Here is an 18,956-nt window from a genome sequence, read left to right as displayed (position 1 = left end):
CACAAAAATTGAGTTTGATATGACGTCATTTAGAGATTAGGGTTTTGAAGAATAAACGCTAACAAGATGTGCCATGTGGATTAGAAGAGTGGAGAATGCACTGTGAGTGACCACGTGGAAATTTTAGAAGTTCATTAGTTTTCTAATTGTGCACTTTATAAAATTCCTTAAGTGGTCGTCCTATTGAGGCTCAAAGTGAGTGTTGACGCGCATTAGCGCTAACGCCAACGAGTGGACCCACCATTTGTTTTCATTCCTCTTCATTATATGGTAATGAACCAAACCATGGAAAAGATCTAGATTTACATGTTTCCTTTCTCTTGTTAATATTTCCTTCAACTTTCATTGAAACCAAACGCAACATTAAGCTTTAGAACACTCCATTTTCCATCATTAATCGACCAAGTGAAAAACAGCAGAAAGGAAAAAGAAAATTAATTAATATTTAAAAATAAAAAAAAAAGTGAGAAATTTCAAATTTCCGTATATACATACATTAACACTGTTCTGGTTCTCGTTCTCAACCTTCCATTCCCTCTTCTCTTCTCTGGTGAATTGCAACAATGACGAACTCGATGGGTCCTCCTCCTCCCAAAAACCCTAATCCCCCTCCAGAAACCCCAAATCCCCAACCTCCCGATCCCCCTGCACCCCAATCCACCACCACCACCGATTCCCCTGAAATCCAACCGCCACCGCCGTCCGATTCGACCAGCACCGACAACGGGAACTCTTCTCGGACGCCAAACCCGTCCTCTCAAAGCGTAACGGTTCCCTACAAGATTCCTCAATGGAGCGCCGCTCCCGGCCATGAGTTCCACCTCGAGGTTCTCAAGGACGGTTCCATCATCGAAAGGCTCAATGTGTATGTATCCTCACTCAGATTACTCGAGTGTGTTGCTTTTGCGTGTGCTTGAGATTTTTTCTTGCTGAACTGCGCTTGTTGGTTTGCTTGGTTTGCAGGTTCGAGAAAGGTGCGTACATGTTTGGGCGGTTGGATCTCTGTGACTTTGTGCTGGAGCACCCCACTATTTCCAGGTTTCATGCTGGTACGCCACACACTACAACCTGTTCTTCCTTTGTCAATTTCATGTCTTCATCTTTATGTTTTTGTAATGGTGTATCAATTTGATGTCAATAATGACTAGTCACTAGTGTATGGGTGTTAATTAGTATCGTGGAACGATTTTTGGAGGCTGCAAAATTTGGCAATCTAGCTTGTAGTACCTTGTGATTCCATGAAATATTGAGTGTTGGTTGAAGTTGAGAGAGTAAGAAGATGAGTGAAATATAGAGAGCGATTAGGTAAGTTTGACTTTCGTTGCCTTAACAGAATGTGAAAGTCAGGTTTTTATAGAGAGGCCTAGCTGCTCTTTTTACAGTTTGCAGTTAGAGCTATAGCTAGTTAGCTATTCGATTCTATTACAATTGCAGGATCAGTTACAACTCACACAATACAGTAGCGAAGCTAACTAACCAATAGCTGTACATAGTTATACGTGAATACTGCACAAGCATGCATGTAAGGGGGTGTTCTGGTAGATTTCTCTGTAGATGAGGTTATGGGTTCTGAGTCAGGTTATTACTTTGGTGAAACGATATATGAAGTTGGACTAGTCTGGCATTTATACTTTATGGCATTATTGGGAGGTCAGGATATTTGTGTGCAGCTGCAGGCATGTATTTTTGGCGCTCCTGTTTTTTTAGTTGGTTTTCATGGTTCCTGTGCTGGTAGGAAAGATGGTTGAGTTGTTTGATTGAAGAAAATTAAAAGCTATTAGCCCTTATTGAAGAATGTATATAAGCTTATCCAGCCCCTTCCAAGGACACCAACACACTCTGAAGTCTCAACTAGATAGATGATTGTATCTCATACCCATAACAAATAACAAAAGGAAAGCCCTCATAATCTTCTCTATTTCATGGGGTGTTCTAAATTGTTTAACCAGAATAAAGAATGAACAATTGGAATTGAGTTATTCAGTTCGAGAAAATTAATCGGCCTGCCATCAGATGATACAAACCATTTATCCGCATGTTGGGTGCCTAAGAATCATGTTTGTGACAAGCTACTATATTCTAGCTTATGGCCCCGACAATAGTAATGCATGCGTGCATTTTTCAAATACGCACTTAACCTGCCTTATCAGCTTATGTGACCTGATTACCTGCATCCGTTCTGAAAACATCTAGAAGTCATATTAAACATATGCATGACTTTGTGAATTTTTTTAAGCAAGTTTAATTGTTAACAGGTAGACTTAAACATTCATCAAGTCCTCCCATAAGTCTTACCAATGTTTTTATTTGACTTTTGTTAGTTATACAGTTTAAGAGAACTGGAGATGCGTATCTCTATGATCTTGGGAGTACTCATGGCACCTTTTTGAACAAAAATCAGGTACTACATGCATTTTCTTTTCCTTTGATTTTCTTATAGAACTTTCTAATATTGATGCATCAAGTATGTTTTTGCGATCCTTCTATTTTAAGTATTTTCATGGTTGGACTAAACCCTGTGGAAGAGATAGACAAATTGTTATTTTTTCCCAATTATCATATTTCTGATAATTTGGATATAGATTCTCTCTTCCTGCTATTTTTTGTTTTTATGTGGCATATGATACCTGTCTTTATAATGTAACCTATGCAATTACTAGGTGGATTATAGGAGAGTCAGCTAAATATTTGCTGATGTTGCTTATTCAGAGATACCTTGACCAAAAGTCATGAACTAAACGTCCCTTTTCTTACGTAAAGAGAACACCTTCAACTACCTCTTTGGCTACCTGGGTTGCATTTTAAACTTGTCCTCCTGATCTGATTGTTGCATCTAAACTTCTCCTGATCTGTGTACATTTGTTTTGGAAAACAGTCACTTTTAAGACCTCATTTTGTTGAGGGAACTAACTCTTGCAACATATTAAATTTTACTTATTGGTAAGCTAGATTGCATGCCTGGCATTATATTAACAACTTTAATGTTTCCCTCAAAAACAAAAACGTCATTGTTGGTGGACGTTGCAAGAATCAATTGAGTATTCACAGTTATTGTAATTTATTTTATAATTTTCACCTGTGTATAGGAGAAAAAATCTGCAGATTTATAACTTTATTGTGTCAGTGGCATAACTCATTTCCTTTCCTATTTGCTTAGGTGGAGAAAAACACATACGTTGACTTGCATGTTGGTGATGTAATTCGATTTGGCCGGTAAGTATTTGTGTATTAACCTTCGCACTTTGCTCATAATTTTCTTTTCTGTGTAGTTTATACTATTTTATTTCTCTCTTAAGACATTATTGCGTCTTTCTAATAATTTCAGATGATGTGATGTGATAGGTTTAGTTGGTTAATCTATATTATGGATCATGTGCTAGTTGTCTATTAAAATCTAAACAGTATTTACTAAACCATTATGAAATTAATAATTCCAGCAGTCCAACTTTCTTGAGGAGCTCTTGCTGCTAAAAGGAATTTGAGTTATGTTCTTTGTAAGGGGTTGCCATTTCAGATTTACAGACAGATTGGACTATCATTGGGCATCATTATAGTTCTCCTTTTAATAATTTTTGGTTGAGTACATCTTATCCTTCCTTTGCAATTCTCTTCTCAGTATTTTAGTTTTTCTTTTGATAAAGAAAAGACCTATCATATATTACTCGTTATAATACTGAAGTTTCTAGTTCTAAAACTGTACTGTCTCTATTAAGGATATAACCTGAGTTGAATTGTTATGGAAAGCGCTAGTATCAAGGTTATTTTATTTTCCAAAGATGAAATATATAATTATATATCTTTTTGTGAAATGTATGCATGGAGCTATGATGCAAGCACTTCTTTAGTTGAGGCTGCAAAGGATTTGCTATATTAGAACATAATAGAACAGTCTGCATTTCTTGGTGAATTATGTTACGGATTCATTAAGCTAATTTTTAATTATGATTTAGATGAGGAATCAATGTATTAGTTTTGCTGTGTTGGGAGTGTCTTTTGTTGTGTCTAGAATTCCTGATTTTCATTTATTATTATTTTTGCTGTGGTCTTTGACAGCCTCCTCCATGTTTTTTTTACTGTTTTTGTGGTTCTCTGCAATTTTCTTTTTTAATTTTGAATGTTAGGTAGTAAAATGCTAACATGGGTCTAAGCTAAGTGTTGTTGAGATTTGAGATAAAATTGTACGGCTGCACAAAAAAAAATATCAGAAATGAATATCGTAGGAGAAAATTGGAGTATAGCAATAAATGGCTGAACCTCTCCCAAGAGGGTTTGAAGGAGAAGACCAATTGACGTCTCGATAAGAACATTTGATCATATGAAAATTGGCCTGATAAATAGAGGTAGAATGAGATCAAGGAAAACTTTTGATGAAACTAATAAGAACCTTGGGAGAACACCACAAAAGCTAGTCATTGTAGTTGGATTATAAATCCCACATTAGAATCTCATACTTCCAATATGGGATTCAAATCCCATTCCCATACCTTGCAATTAGATCCTAACATCCCACCACACTCCGCAGCTCTGGCGCCCCCGCAGGCTGGCTTTGTCTGTGCACTAGCCCCTTTGACTAGTCTTGGGCGAACACTAGCATCACTACCTGTGCTGCACCACTCATTTGCAGCTAAGAGATATGGTGGAAGGCTTTGATGCCAGTTGATTAGAACCTTGGGAGAACCATACCACAGAAGCTACCCATTGTAGTTGGAGAGCCCAAGGTCTTATAAACCCCATACTTCCAATGTGGGACTTATGTCCCATACCTTGCAATTAGATGCTAAAAGAAACCATACAGAACTACAGAAGTCATTCCCCATATGGCTTTATTTAGAAGTTGGTTTTTGGCTAAACCTACTGCATTGTTTGATCTACGACAAACATCATTTTTTTTATATATGTCTCTAATTCATCTTGTATTCCATTTACAGATCTTCTCGGTTGTTCATTTTTCAAGGACCGTCAGAGTTTATGCCTCCGGTAAGAGCTGATCTTATTTTTCTGTCATTTTTCATTACATTGTATATGCTAATGTCTCTTGGTATCTCTTAAAAAAGGAACTGTCCCAGCTAGCAGTAGTTTGTGCTTGGTGTTAATGGTTTCTGCACTGATTTCCTTTCTCATAATTTATTTTTTTCCAGTTATTATCGTATTTCTTTGGTTTTGGTGTCAATTTATATGGTTATTTATTACAATATACATTCTCTACAAAGTAATGTGCTTATACGATGTTATTTATCAAGTAAAATATGATTTTGAAGTATACAAAAAGTGAATTCAGGCATTATCAGTAATGGTTTATGCAAAAGTTCAGGCATTATTAGTATAAATGAGGATTAGTGCTTTGTCCTTTTGTGATGATATCATTTTCTTTTCACGTGAAATTTAAATTGCTGATTACAGCCTAATGGCATCAATTGATCTATGCAGCTAACCCCACCTAGTCGGATGAGGCTTTGTTGTTATGATTGTTGTTAACATGTGAAATTTGAATCACTCTCAAGAATTAGGGTAGAATGAATTGATTTCATTGAACTATGCTGAGAATACATCAGTCATATATACAAGGCTAGAAAGCTATTTTAGGAAATACAATAACACCTATACAATCAGATCCCTATGATTAAGGGATATTTCCCTCATACACTATAATTGTAATATGCTAAATATGGAAGTAAGACAACTAATAAAACACTGATTCTGACAGAAATAATACAGCTAATATAACAGATTCTAACACTCCCCCTCAAGCTGGTGAATAGGTATTCTCCATTCCCAGCTTGGAAACAAACTTCTCAAAGCTGTTGCTATTCAGCCCCTTCGTTAGAATATCTGCAAGGTTGTCTTGTGAGGAGACATATGGAGTGCAGATCAGGCCACTATCTAATTTTTCTTTGATAAAATGTCTGTCAACTTCAATATGTTTGGTTCTATCATGCTGCACTGGGTTATGAGCTATGCTAATAGCAGATTTGTTATCACAATAAAGTCTCATTGGTTTATCCAACTTTATTCTCAAGTCTTCCAAGATGATCTTCAGCCACAATAGTTCACATATCCCTTGTGCCATTGCCCTGAACTCTGCTTCAGCACTGGATCTAGCCACCACAGTTTGTTTTTTACTCTTCCAAGTCACAAGATTCCCTCCAAGGAAAGTGCAATATCCTGTAGTCGACCTTCTATCCACAATCGACCCTGCATAGTCTGCATCTGTATATGCTTCAAGACTTACACTCCTATTCCGTTCAAACAGAATTCCCCTGCCTGGGGTTCCTTTCAAATATTGCACAATTCTTAGTGCAGCCTGTAAGTGAACCTCCTTCGGTTGGTGCATGAATTGGCTGACTAGACTCACAGCGAATGCAACATCAGGTCTAGTGTGAGATAAATATATCAGTCTACCAACTAGTCTTTGATACATTTCCTTGTCAACTGCAGTATCTTCTTCTGCATTTCCCAACTTCAGGTTTGGATCAATTGGTGTACTTGCAGGCTTGCATGCTGTCTTAGCAGTCTCTTTCAACAAATCAGTGATGTATTTTTGTTGAGATATGAAGATTCCCTTTTTAGAATGGGCCACTTCAATTCCCAAAAAATACTTCAATTTTCCCAAGGTCTTAATTTCAAATTCCTTGGCTAGATGTTGGCTTAACAGTTGTTGCTCCTCCTCATCATCACCTGTCACTATAATGTCATCCACATAAACCAGTAACACTGATGAACAGAGTATGGTCTCCTTGACTTTGTTTGAAGCCCAGACCTATCATAACTTTAGTAAACCTTCCAAACCATGCTCGTGGTGATTGTTTCAGCCCATACAATGCCTTTTTTAGCTTGCAAACAGTGTTGGCAGTGGTTTTTCCACCATATCCAGGGGCAATTCCATGTAAATCTCCTCTTCGAGTTCTCCATGGAGGAATGCATTTTTAACATCAAATTGTTGCAAGTTCCAACGATAATTAGCCGCTAGAGATAATATCACCCTAACTGTATTCATTTTTGCAACTGGAGCAAATGTTTCCATGTAATCCACTCCATAAGTTTGAGTGAATCCCTTAGCTACTAACCTTGCTTTATATCTCTCAATGGATCCATCAGCCTTGTATTTTATAGTATATACCCACTTGCATCCTACTGGTTTTTTCCCATTTGGGAGAGCAACCAAATCCCAGGTGCTATTCTTTTCTAATGCCTCCATTTCCAAGTCCATGGCTTGTTTCCATTTCCTATTAGTCAATGCCTCAGATAAGGAGGTAGGTGTGGTTGTAGTGTTTAGGCTTGTGAGGAAGGCTTTATGGGTTGGTGAGAAGTTTTTAAAGGATATGTAATTGGCTAGAGGGTAAAGTGGCTTGGTGGTACATTTCCTAGTCTCCTTCCTAAGAGCAATTGGAATATCTAGGTCCTCATGGAGTGGTGCTGAACTGGATTCGGGTTCCTGTACAGTTTGGAAATTAGAGGTTGATTCAGTGGAGATTAAAGGATCAAGGGTAGTTACCTCATGTAATGTTGGGTTGGATTCTTGGACATGGACAGATTCTGGAATGGCCTTTGTCTTCTTTGAATAAACCAGCTTTTTCCCAAATCTTACATCAGCATCAGCTCCATCTTGAGTGGACTTAGTGGGTTGAGCCTCTTTCCCAGAAGTTGTCTCCTTCTCAGAAGTTGTTACACTTCTAGTCCCTACTTCTGGTCCTAAACTTAAGTCAGGGAGCATAAGGAGATCATCTTCCTTTCTTGTATTCTCCCCCTGAAGATGATCTTGGTGGAAGTAACTTTCTTGCTCAAAAAAGGTGACATCTCTGGACACAAAGAATTTTTTGGATGGTGGGTGATAGCATTTATATCCCTTTTGTGTGGATGAGTATCCTATGAAGACACATTTTAAGGCTCTAGGATCAAGTTTACCTCTATCACCACTGTGGACATGGATAAAAGATACACACCCAAATATTTTTGGAACAAGTTGATTGGATGTGGACACATTAGGATAGAAAGAGGACAAAACCTCCATAGGACTTTTTGAGGCTAGAATACTTGAAGGTAGTCTATTAATTAAATAACATGCAGTGAGAACAGCCTCCCCCCAAAACCTTTTAGGAACCTTATGTTGAAAAAGAAGAGCCCGAGTTTGGTCTAATAGGTGCCCATTTTTCCTCTCAGCAATCCCATTTTGTTGAGGTGTTTTGACACAAGATGATTCATGAATGATACCTTCCTTTTGAAAAAAGGAAATAAGCTCATGATTAAAGTAATCCTTGGCATTATCGGATCTGATCCTCTCAATGCTAACACCAAACTGATTTTTTACCATGGAGAAAAAATGTTGGACCACAGAGCTGACTTCGGACTTTTGTTTTAGTAAGAAAACCCATGTGACCCGAGTACAATCATCTATAAAGGTAAGGAACCAACGGGCACCAGAAACATTTGGGACATTTGAGGGACCCCACACATCAGTATGAATTAAATAGAAGGGGAAAGTGCTCATATTATTACTAACTGGAAAAGGTACACGCTTGTGCTTAGCAAGCTCACACACTTCACAATGAAGACTCTCCACATCTAATTTGCTAAAAAGGGAAGGGAATAACAATTTTATGACTCTAAAGGAAGGATGTCCAAGACGACAATGATGTAGGAGGACCTTCTCCTTGTTGGTCTTTATTGAATCGGAGAAAAAAGACTTGCAATTTTGTAGGTCTAGTGGCAGATTCGGGCTGTCCAAGTAATAAAGGCCATTCCATTCTCTAGCATGTCCAATCGTCCTCCCCGAGTGCTTGTCCTGCAGTATACAAGCATCGTCATAAAAAACAACAATACACGATAGGTCTTTTATGAGTTTTTTTTATGGAAATCAGACTGACGGATAGTTTAGGGATATGAAGGACATTTTTAAGGGTTTTGGATGGGCTTATTTCAACTTCTCCTTGACCTGCTGCAGTCATCAGAGTGCCATCTGCTGTGGATATTTTCTTATTGCTAGGGCAAGGGGTGTAAGAGGAGAAATGTTTAGGTAAGGGTGTCATGTGGTCAGTAGCCCCAGAGTCCAGTATCCAATATTGGTTATATTGTTTATCTGAGGCATTAAGTCCAAAAGAAAAAGGAAACCCACCAAACGTACCTGAATATGCTAGAGAACAACTACCTGTTGGTTTATCCAACTTGTTGAGGAGCGATCTCATTTTCTCTAGATCATCCTGGTTAAGTTGAATCAATCCTCCTTTATTTTCTTCACTGGTTCCAGCAGCTACGTGCGCATGTCCTCCCTTTCTTGTGTTGTCTCCTTTTTTTCCCCACTCCCTATCTCGGTTTTGGGGCCCCCACTCTCTACTAGGTGGCTTTCCATACAGCTTCCAGCAATTCTCACGAGTGTGGCGAGGCCTGTTGCAGTTGGTACACCACACCCCTTCACCTTTCTTCTCCATATTGCTTATTCCCCCTTTTTTCTGATCTGCCATCATGGCCGAGACCTCAGAAGCTTTCATGGCTGAATTTTCCACAGTTGGGGTTTCTAGCATTACTCCACTTCTGCTTTCTTCACTTCTGACCATAGCTACTACTTCATTAATTCCTGGAACTTTTTCTTTTCCGAGGATCTGGGCTCTCACTTGATCAAAATCAGAGTTAAGCCCAACCAAGAAATCATAGACTCTATCTTGCTCAATATACTCTTTGAGCATTGTTGAATCTGCTGGGCACTTGGCTTTTATGACCCTGTAATGATCTAACTCCATCCACAGTGATTTGAGTTGATTGGCGTACTCTGTAACAGTCTTGTTTCCCTGTTTTGCAGCCATAGTCTTCACCTTCACGTCATATATTTGAGCAGCATCTTTAGCTTTGGAGTATGTCTCCTCCATGGCCTTCCAAATCTCCTTTGCAGAATTAAGAAACATGCAAGTATCAGTGATTTCTGGGATCATTGAGTTCCATAGCCATGCCATGATCATAGAGTCCTCTTCGTCCCATTTTGTAAATTTGGGATCTCCTTCTTTAGGGGCATCACCAGTCAAGTGGTTAGCTTTCCCTTTACCTTTCAAAGTTCTGCCAACAAGCTGGGACCATTTCAAGTAATTCTTCCCATTCAATCGGTAGGCAGTGTTGATGTTCTGCAGTTCTTCTTGAGTTTTCTGCACCACTTCATCAACTGGGTTCACCATGGCCACAGCAGTACAACAACCTCAATGTAGTGAGGATGTATTCTGAAAGGAATGATCAACAGCAATGAAGGCTGTACTAAAAAAGTATGATTGACAGCAATGAAGGCTGTCCTCTAGGGTTTTGATTTGCGCAGTCAGAGGCGGCTCCCAGAATTTGAGAGCTCTGATGCCATCTCAAGAATTAGGGTAGAATGAATTGATTTCATTGAACTATGCTGAGAATACATCAGTCATATATACAGGGCTAGAAAGCTATTTTAGGAAATACAATAACACCTATACAATCAGATCCCTATGATTAAGGGATATTTCCCTCATACACTATAATTGTAATATGCTAAATATGGAAGTAAGACAACTAATAAAACACTGATTCTGACAGAAATAATACAGCTAATATAACAGATTCTAACAATCACCAATTTGATGTGGCTACTGGCTATCTATACTTTAGCCAATGTGATAGTGAGTTAGAGGGTGAACACCTTATGATAGGAATAGGATTTCAGCCTTGTGTTGTGACTACGTGGCTATGCCTGTATCTATCTTTTCTTTATCTCTATTTCTGTAAGAAAAGATGTGAACTTTTCCATCAGACTATTGCTGCCATTTGCTTCCTTTTTTTCATATTGGTTTTATCTTGTAGGAAACTAATGTAAAACTAATCAGAGAAGTGAAGATGCGTGAAGCACTGCGAGACAGGGAAGCTTCACTCAGACGAGCAAGGCAGGAAGCATCTCTTGCTGAGGGTGTATCATGGGGCATGGGTGAGGATGCTATTGAAGAAGTTGAGGTAATCATGACATGGAGTATATTGTCTATATAACTAGATAGTGACCCGTGCGATGCACGGTTGCTATTTTTTAATTACAATCAGTAATTTGTTATGAATATAAATTAAATACTATTTAATAGTTATATTAAACTATTTTGAAATCTAGTGTATGAAAACATATTTTCCTCAACAATATCTATTTCAAATTTAATTTTCCACAATACATGTGTGTCATAATTGTTTGTTATTTAAAATATGTGATTACAAATTTAGAACTATGTTTTTTAAAAATAAATTCCACTGCTTAATAATGTCTTTACTTTTGTTTGAGTATAATATGAAAATACTATATATGTTTTGTTGTTCAGGATAAAATGGTTAACAATAACGTTTTAAATTGGATTTAGAAAGATGTGATAGCTGGTATTGTATATGGAGTACGTCAACCTCATTGATTCTTATTATAAATACATCAAACTAAATCTGCTACTCCACTATTTCTTAATATGAGTTAAAAAAATAATTTTTAAATATACCATTAATAATTGTCTTAGCTGTTAAACATAATCATTTTATCTCACAAGAAACACAATCATTTCTCTTCTCATCTATGAGTCAGAGATAATGTCAAAACTCCTTTGTTAGTTTGATGAACGAATTCGTCGCACATCATTCTCAATGAAAATGTGGTGATATTGAAAATTTTAAGAATGTTACCAAATTCTTTGTTTCTCTATAATGTCAACTACAATACTAAGTAGAAAGAGCAAACATGAAGCACCAGATATTTATCTCTTCTTCCATATCAATATATCTATAGTCAAAATACTCGAAAGCGTAACAAAAAGAACAACACAACAGATGGGGGAAGGGCTAAATCAGTCCAGCAATATCTGTTATATACTTATATTATAAGGGCTCCATAAACATAAAGATTAACTACCACACGTCTAATAAAACTCATGGCTTTGTGATTCTATATTGCAGACCAAACTTCATAGCCAACAATTCAGTGCACGTAATAAGTCATTCCAATTTACTAACCCCAAAATGACAAGTAGCCTATCTGGAGTCCTATTCATTTGTATGGACCTGGAAAAAGAAATTACAACTTTGCTTTCATTTGTGCAAAGGAAGAAAACCAGTGCACTAAAGTTTTCAAGCTTTCCCATGCAATAGGATTTCTAAATCATTTAGTAATGAAGGAAATGATATTCAAAGTAATAAAGACAACAATTGGCCAATTAGACAGACATAAGGAGAAGCATCATTAAGATACATCAGTACTTCTTGAAAGAGTATCTCAAAATTCACCAGGGCAAAATGGTAGCACGTCAACCTGCAATACAGAAAGATGAGGCTGAAGTAAAAATTATAGTTTTATGCATGATAAATAAGATTATTTAAGTAGCACTATAGTGGTTGGATATATGCCTGCAACTTGTATGAAAAATTACATTCCTCTGAATCAAATATAATGAATGAAGTCAATGAATCAAATAAACAGAGCATAGAATATAAGAGATAAATTTGAAAGATGTTGTTGAAAAGACTAAGCTTCAAATTGATTTTATAGTTTTATACATATGCAACTATATAAAATGTGTTCAGGAAAGAGGTAAGAGGCAAACCTGATATAAAATGTGCATCCAATTAGCACCTCGAGGACTGACAACATGTTCCAAAACTTTAGCACATTTTTCGAACTTCATTAAAACTAAATTAGTATCACATGGAAAAAAACTGCACATGAAAACCATTTTCAGTACCATGCATATATGAGTACTAACTTTTCTAATATATTTAGCTTATTGACTCCACTTTGACATCTCAAACACAGCTATAAAAAGTTCAAAAGAGTATAGACCATGTCAAAGATGTCCAACAGAACAACATAAATGACATAAATTTATAGTCACATACTCACATAGGCAAACAACAAATAAGCTTGAAACCAATGAGCATATGTGCATTAAAATGCATTTAATTCCTTAAAGTCCTAAATCCAATTAACTTAACTGCTTTCTTAAATTCTTCAGTTCCTTGGTCAGAGTTTTTGACAACCTTGGCCGCAATTTCTTGTTTTTATGCTAATCTGTATTGGTCTAGCCATAATCACTGCCATTAGTCTGGGCATGTTATGTGTGCTTTGTGATTTTGAATTATGATGGCAGCTATAAAAACAACTTACCCTATGAACAACATATAATTTAAAGACCAAAACTGTTCAATTTCACTCAGTTCTCGAGCATCTCTCCAGCTAGAAGACTTTAATGATGTTATTTGAAGAAAATATTAAGTTTTATGACTGTCAAATTACATTAAACATATACTTGGGTTTTTAAGAGATAGGCATACAGAAAGAAAAAGGACTAAAAAACTGTAACATAAAACTGATAAGATTAAAATTATTGTTCACATAGCTTCTTCATAGTTTGTCAGTTGTTAGCTACAGAGTATCGACAATATGGAAAATAACTTAGCAACCACACAATTAAAAAGTTGACTAAACTTGATCAAAGAGACTAAAGTTGAAATTCTGGAATAAAGCTTATGTGATAACATGAGATTATACTGATAATTCGCCTAAACCTTTGAAGTCTATATAATCATTTCACCTCATTGTCATCATTCCATTCTATGCCTATTAATAATTTGCTTTCAGAATGCTCTGGGCTCTAACTCTTTCTTCCTTAGAATATAAATCCAGCCAAGATTCAAAGTTGCTCATTTGCTATCAGTTGGCACTTCCATTGGTAAAATCATACATCTGACTTCTAGTAAAAACTCTATATACCAAAGCTGGTTCAATAGTTTATTGGTGTTACTCTTGCACAAATAAGGAAAGGAATAATACCAAGTAAGCATCAAGATGTGGAGGATAGTTGTTGTGTCAAACCAACTCAATACCATATTGAGATAAACTAAAATCTTGAATGTAGCATGTCATAACCCCATAGATAAATGATACAAATTGTGCAAGAGTAAGAATGCCTAGAGAGTTTTTCATGTACCGGTTATCATTACATGCTCCTAAGAAGCACTCACAGAGGCCTGTCATAAAAAAAATCTAAATCTGAGAAGAAAAAAACACCTTTTCTTTAGACAAACATTAAGGAGCATTATGGACTATCATGGTTATTTGCAAACCTGAAGCCAAAGAATAAGGTTTAATAAAATGCAAATATAAGTTGTGTGGCTTTTAAGGATCTCCAAGTTGGCTTTTTTATGGACTATGATGGATATTCCCTAAGATTTTGAAAAAATTTGGTTCAACTTCCAAGTCAGGTGGGCTTCTTTGTTTATTGAATGAACCCCCTGTTCATGCATCTAGAATCAATTCCACATATCACACACATAAATATTAGAACATTGCAAAATTTATAGACAAAAGAACCAAACAAAAACTAAACTAAACAAAAAAGATGGACATAAAGAACCTTCATTCCTATCAACAGGACTGCTTGATCGCCAGTCCATCTTCACCGGTTTAATCCCATTATCCAAGCTGTTATTTTTCCTAGACGAAACTGCATTGGCTGGTTCGATTCAGAATCCTGCAACCTTTTCTCTGCCTCCTCAAGCTGCACATCATTCACAATCTTATATTAACCACCCAATAAAATCTACACCTTTAGTAGCTATAAGTATAACACACAACAAAGCTTCACTTGAGAACAAACAAATCTATGATAACAGTGATAAAAAACAACATTCTTGTATACACCACAAGAAAAACCAAGCATGATATTGAAAGGGAAGTAGTAATAGTAGTTGTAGTAGTGAAAAGAGTGACCTGAGATTGGTAATAAGCGATGCGTTTGTGGATGTTTTCGACTTGGGTGCGGTGTTCGATTAGAGCGACTACTTCCTCTTCTTGTTCCTCCCTGCTGGTGGTGCTTTCGTATTGTGCCACAAAAAATCTGAATTGGAGGGCCTTATATATGGAGCAATTGGCCAGAAAAGTGATGTAAAGTATACTCCTAACTTGAATTGGTGCAGAAAAGTGAAATTAGATGTCGAAAAGTTTTCACTTACGGGTCTGTGTTCAGAAAAGTAGAAAAAAAGCAGATAAAGGAGGAAAGGGTTTTTAACCTGTCAAAAAACTGGGATTTGCGGCTGTTGAAAAGGGTGTTTGCCGGTTCTCCGGCGAGGTGGGGCGGCGGCTGTTGAAAGGGATGCACGATAGAGAGTGAAGAATAGAGGCAGATTTGGGTTGTCTGTGATGGTGGTGCTCGCGGCAGTTGCCAGGTTGAGGATTCCGATGATGGGGGGGGGGGGGGAGAGAAACGTAGAGGATGTTCAGAAGAGAGGAGAGAGGCTGAGTAACCTACCTTTTTTATTTACTTTATACGTACATAAATAAAAAAGTAATAAATTTGGTGCAATTGTAATCGGAAAAGCAACAAAAAGGAACCAGCTTATAAAAAAAGAACAAAAAGTAGCCTTACCGTGGACCTTGACACACTGAATAAAACTCTCAAAGTGAACAGTAGATTTTAGCTACTTCCTTTGTAGTGTTTATAGATTCTTCCTTTGAACTACCTAATTATTCATTAATGTTTCAGTTCATATGTTCAGAATATTTTTGTTGACCCTTGAGTATAGTGTCTACATTATGCAAGTTGACCATTGTTATCTTCTGATTTGTTGATTTGGTGGATTCAAATCTTAGGATGATGTTGATGAAATAACGTGGCAGACATATAAAGGACAGCTTACAGAAAAACAAGAAAAGACCCGTGAGAAAATAATAAAAAGAATGGAAAAGGTGAGTAGTTCTTGTTAATTTTGGTTTCATGTGCTATGTTTTTCATTTTCAAATTATAATCCTCAAATAGAATGCCACCTAAGCTCTTTCTTACTTCCATTCTTTCCAATCATTTGGTACCCTTTACTACTACTGTACTCAGAAACCCTACGTATGCTTAACTTAGTGTGCTCAGAAAAACATACAATGAGGAATGATAAACACCCTCTCCTTGCCAGACTGCAGTTCCCTGTTAACCCTGCTCATAAGATAGTGTGCTCAAAAGTATTTCCTTTGTTTTTGTGCAGATTGCTAACATGAAGAAGGAAATAAATGCTATACAAGTTAAAGATATTTCTCAGGGGGGATTAACTCAAGGTCAACAGACTCAGATTGCAAGGAATGAGCAAAGAATAGCACAGGTACTGTTGGAGAAAAGCAAATTAGACAAGAACCTTGTTTATTGCTCACAGTATTCTTTGAATGTCTGAGGTTTAAGAATTAGAATTTGTTTCTCATCAAGCTCTCCTGTGAAGTGGTAAATGTTGATCCATAACCTGCAAGCTGATAAGCTTACATGTTTTTCTAATTTGGTAGGTATTTGAAGAACTTGAAAACTTGGAAGAGACGTTGAATGATAGTATTCGAGAAAGTTTAGGTGCGCGTACAGGAAAAATATCTTCTGGGAAGAAGAAAGGTGCTGGGGAAGACGAAGAAGAAGAATTTAGGTAAAATATCACTGGTAGTTTTTTTTTTTTTTTTTTTTGTGAAAGCTGAAATTTACTGAGAAGGATTTCATATTTGAAAATTTGAATATCAATTGAAGATGCCTATTTTACTTGTATTTATTTCCTGGAACTAAGTATTCGGTAATTGTTTGCATTGTCCAGTGATGATGATGATGAATTTTATGACCGGACAAAGAAAAAGCCTTCTCATCAGAAGCCTGGTGACAGCCAATCAATTGAGACCGCAGATACTCTTCTTGATAAGAGAGATGCTATGATGAAGGAAATTAATGACAAGAAAGAGTTGCTTATGATTGAAAAGAACAAATTGCCGTCAGAGGGTTCAACACAAGATGAAGTTGGTGATTCGCTTGATGCTTACATGACTAGTGTTTCATCTCAACTAGGTGACAGATCTTTTAACTTCATATACTAAGTGTACTTTGTTTCACTTTATTTTGAAGTTTAAAGTTTTTGTTGGATTTGGCGTTTAAGTGTGCTTATTTTGTGCATAGTCATTTGCTTGCAATCAGGGTATTTTGATGTATGTTTACATGCAACTGCAATACTGGCTAATGAAAGTGTTCCATTTTCTAATCATTATGTGAAACACTTTATCTTAAGATGATGATATAGGTTTTATTACTGCACTTTCTCACCCTTGCTGATTTCTTCTTTTCGTCAGTGAATGATAAAAGTGCACAGCTTGAAAAGGAATTATCAGCTCTTCAGTCTGAGCTGGATAGGATATCCTACCTGTTGAAGATTGCTGACCCAACCGGAGAAGCTGCCAAGAAAAGGGAGTTGAAACTACAAGAACCCAAACCAAAAAACACTGAAGGAGTTGCCTCTACTATCAAGAAACCACTGGCAGAAACCCCGCAGAGCAGTGAGCCTTGTGTAAAGTCAGATGACAAGAAACCACCTAAAGAAGCCCAGAAAGTCGGCGAGTCTTGTGCGAAGTCAAATGACCACAAACCACTTGTAGAAGCCCAGAAAGATAGTGAGTCATGTGTAAAGGCAGGTGACTCTATGCAAGAAGAGAAACCTGCAGCTATAATTGTGGGTTCAGACAAGCCTCAACCTGGCTTTGACAGGTTGGAGGCTGAGAATGCTGTTTTTGCTCTCCCAAAGCCCCAATGGCTTGGAGCTGTGGAGGACAAGGTTACAGATGATGCCCAAACACTGGTGGCCCCTCCACATCTGCATGAGACGGACGAGTCCAATCAGTTTGTTGACTATAAGGACAGGAACAAAATTCTGGGCAGTAGCAATGATGGAGGGACTTCAGTGCAATCTAAAATTGAGTCCGCTGCTCCCGGTCTAATAATAAGGAAACGAAAACAAGTTGAGTCAGCCGGAACAAATAGTAATGATGCCTCTCAGCAATCCAACTTAGGTGAACAATTGGCTGAGGATGCTGTGGCACTATTATTAAAGCATCAAAAGGGACTGTACGCTGAAGACGACGAGGAGAAAGATGAAGGCCAACAGAAGAGAAGGTCTAAGAAAGTGCTTGGACCTGCGAAACCATCCTTTTTAAGTGACGAGATGGATTATGACAACACATGGGTTCCTCCTAAAGGTATGCACAATCAAGTTCAATATTCTGACTATATGGTTGAATTCTCATTTATCGGATAATCATACAATCCTTTGTTCTGTGCAGGACAATCAGGAGATGGACGGACTTCTTTGAATGATAAATTTGGCTACTGAAATAAGGAGATGTACAGAATTGTACATTGGAAGAAAAGACTGGCTGCATGCATATTCACCTAAAATATATCGTTGAGGGAACCTGCTCAGCATTAATGAACTGAAGTTGAGGTTGTTTGACTTGCAGTGAGCTCCATCCGATTTTAGGTGCAGGTGAAAGAATGGTCCAGTTTGTTGGTGAAAGGACTACTGAAAGTCTTTAATAGTTTAGTAATAGAGATGTTGCAGGTTGAGATGTGTTCGATATCTGATTACCTGCTGTGTACAGCCACATGATCTGAGTACAGAGCGATTTCTGTATCTGTTCTAGCAAAGCAGATTATTTCAGTAACAGACAGACATGCTATGGAAAGTGAGGACTATCTTCCTGCCATCATAAAATTATTTCTTCAAAATGTCATTTTTTTAAGATAAGGGCTTTGTTATCAGTTATGAAAAAGTGCAATTATACGAAATAACTAGTTGGTGGTTGACCCTTTAAATTTTCAAATGACAAGTTCAGTTAGATTTTCCCTATTTTCTTCCAAAGTCCTTTATGCATGGTAAATATAATGAATCAATGTGCCATATAGAAAAACACTAGGCAAGCAGTCGGAGCAGTCAGAAACCTTAAATGGGATGTAGTGCTTGTTCGTAGACGCAGTGACAGTAATCTAGCATTTAATAGAAGTATAATTGAAGTGTATGTTTGGCTTGACTAACGTTAAAACGTAAATGTATTTTACATATATCATGGCTTCAATTGAAAAGTTAGAACTTATCATGTTAAGTTTAATATGGATCAGAAAAGCAAAATTTGACCGTCAAACATTCAAGCACATGAACTA

The 18,956-nt window shown here is 37.1% G+C and overlaps 1 protein-coding gene across 2 annotated transcripts; it reads left to right on the top strand.

Annotated features, from left to right (window-relative positions):
- Positions 1-508: 508 nt before the first annotated feature.
- LOC130728686 (uncharacterized) lies at positions 509-18,645 on the top strand. 2 transcript variants are annotated; one of them, XM_057580229.1, is made up of 12 exons: positions 509-865; positions 964-1,049; positions 2,322-2,401; positions 3,158-3,213; positions 4,929-4,977; positions 10,804-10,950; positions 15,608-15,703; positions 15,991-16,104; positions 16,280-16,410; positions 16,573-16,817; positions 17,096-17,995; positions 18,080-18,645. In XM_057580229.1, exons 1-12 carry the CDS (start codon positions 564-566, stop codon positions 18,127-18,129), a joined length of 2,256 nt encoding a protein of 751 aa, XP_057436212.1. In that variant the 5' UTR covers positions 509-563; the 3' UTR covers positions 18,130-18,645. The 2 variants fall into 2 exon arrangements, with proteins under 2 accessions (XP_057436212.1, XP_057436213.1); XM_057580230.1 differs by having other exon boundaries at positions 676-865; positions 2,330-2,401.
- The last annotated feature ends 311 nt before the right edge of the window (positions 18,646-18,956 follow it).

Source organism: Lotus japonicus, chromosome 1 (genome assembly GCF_012489685.1).
Source record: "Lotus japonicus ecotype B-129 chromosome 1, LjGifu_v1.2".
Taxonomy (NCBI): Eukaryota; Viridiplantae; Streptophyta; class Magnoliopsida; order Fabales; family Fabaceae; genus Lotus; species Lotus japonicus.
This window is presented reverse-complemented; position numbering and strand designations above follow the sequence as displayed.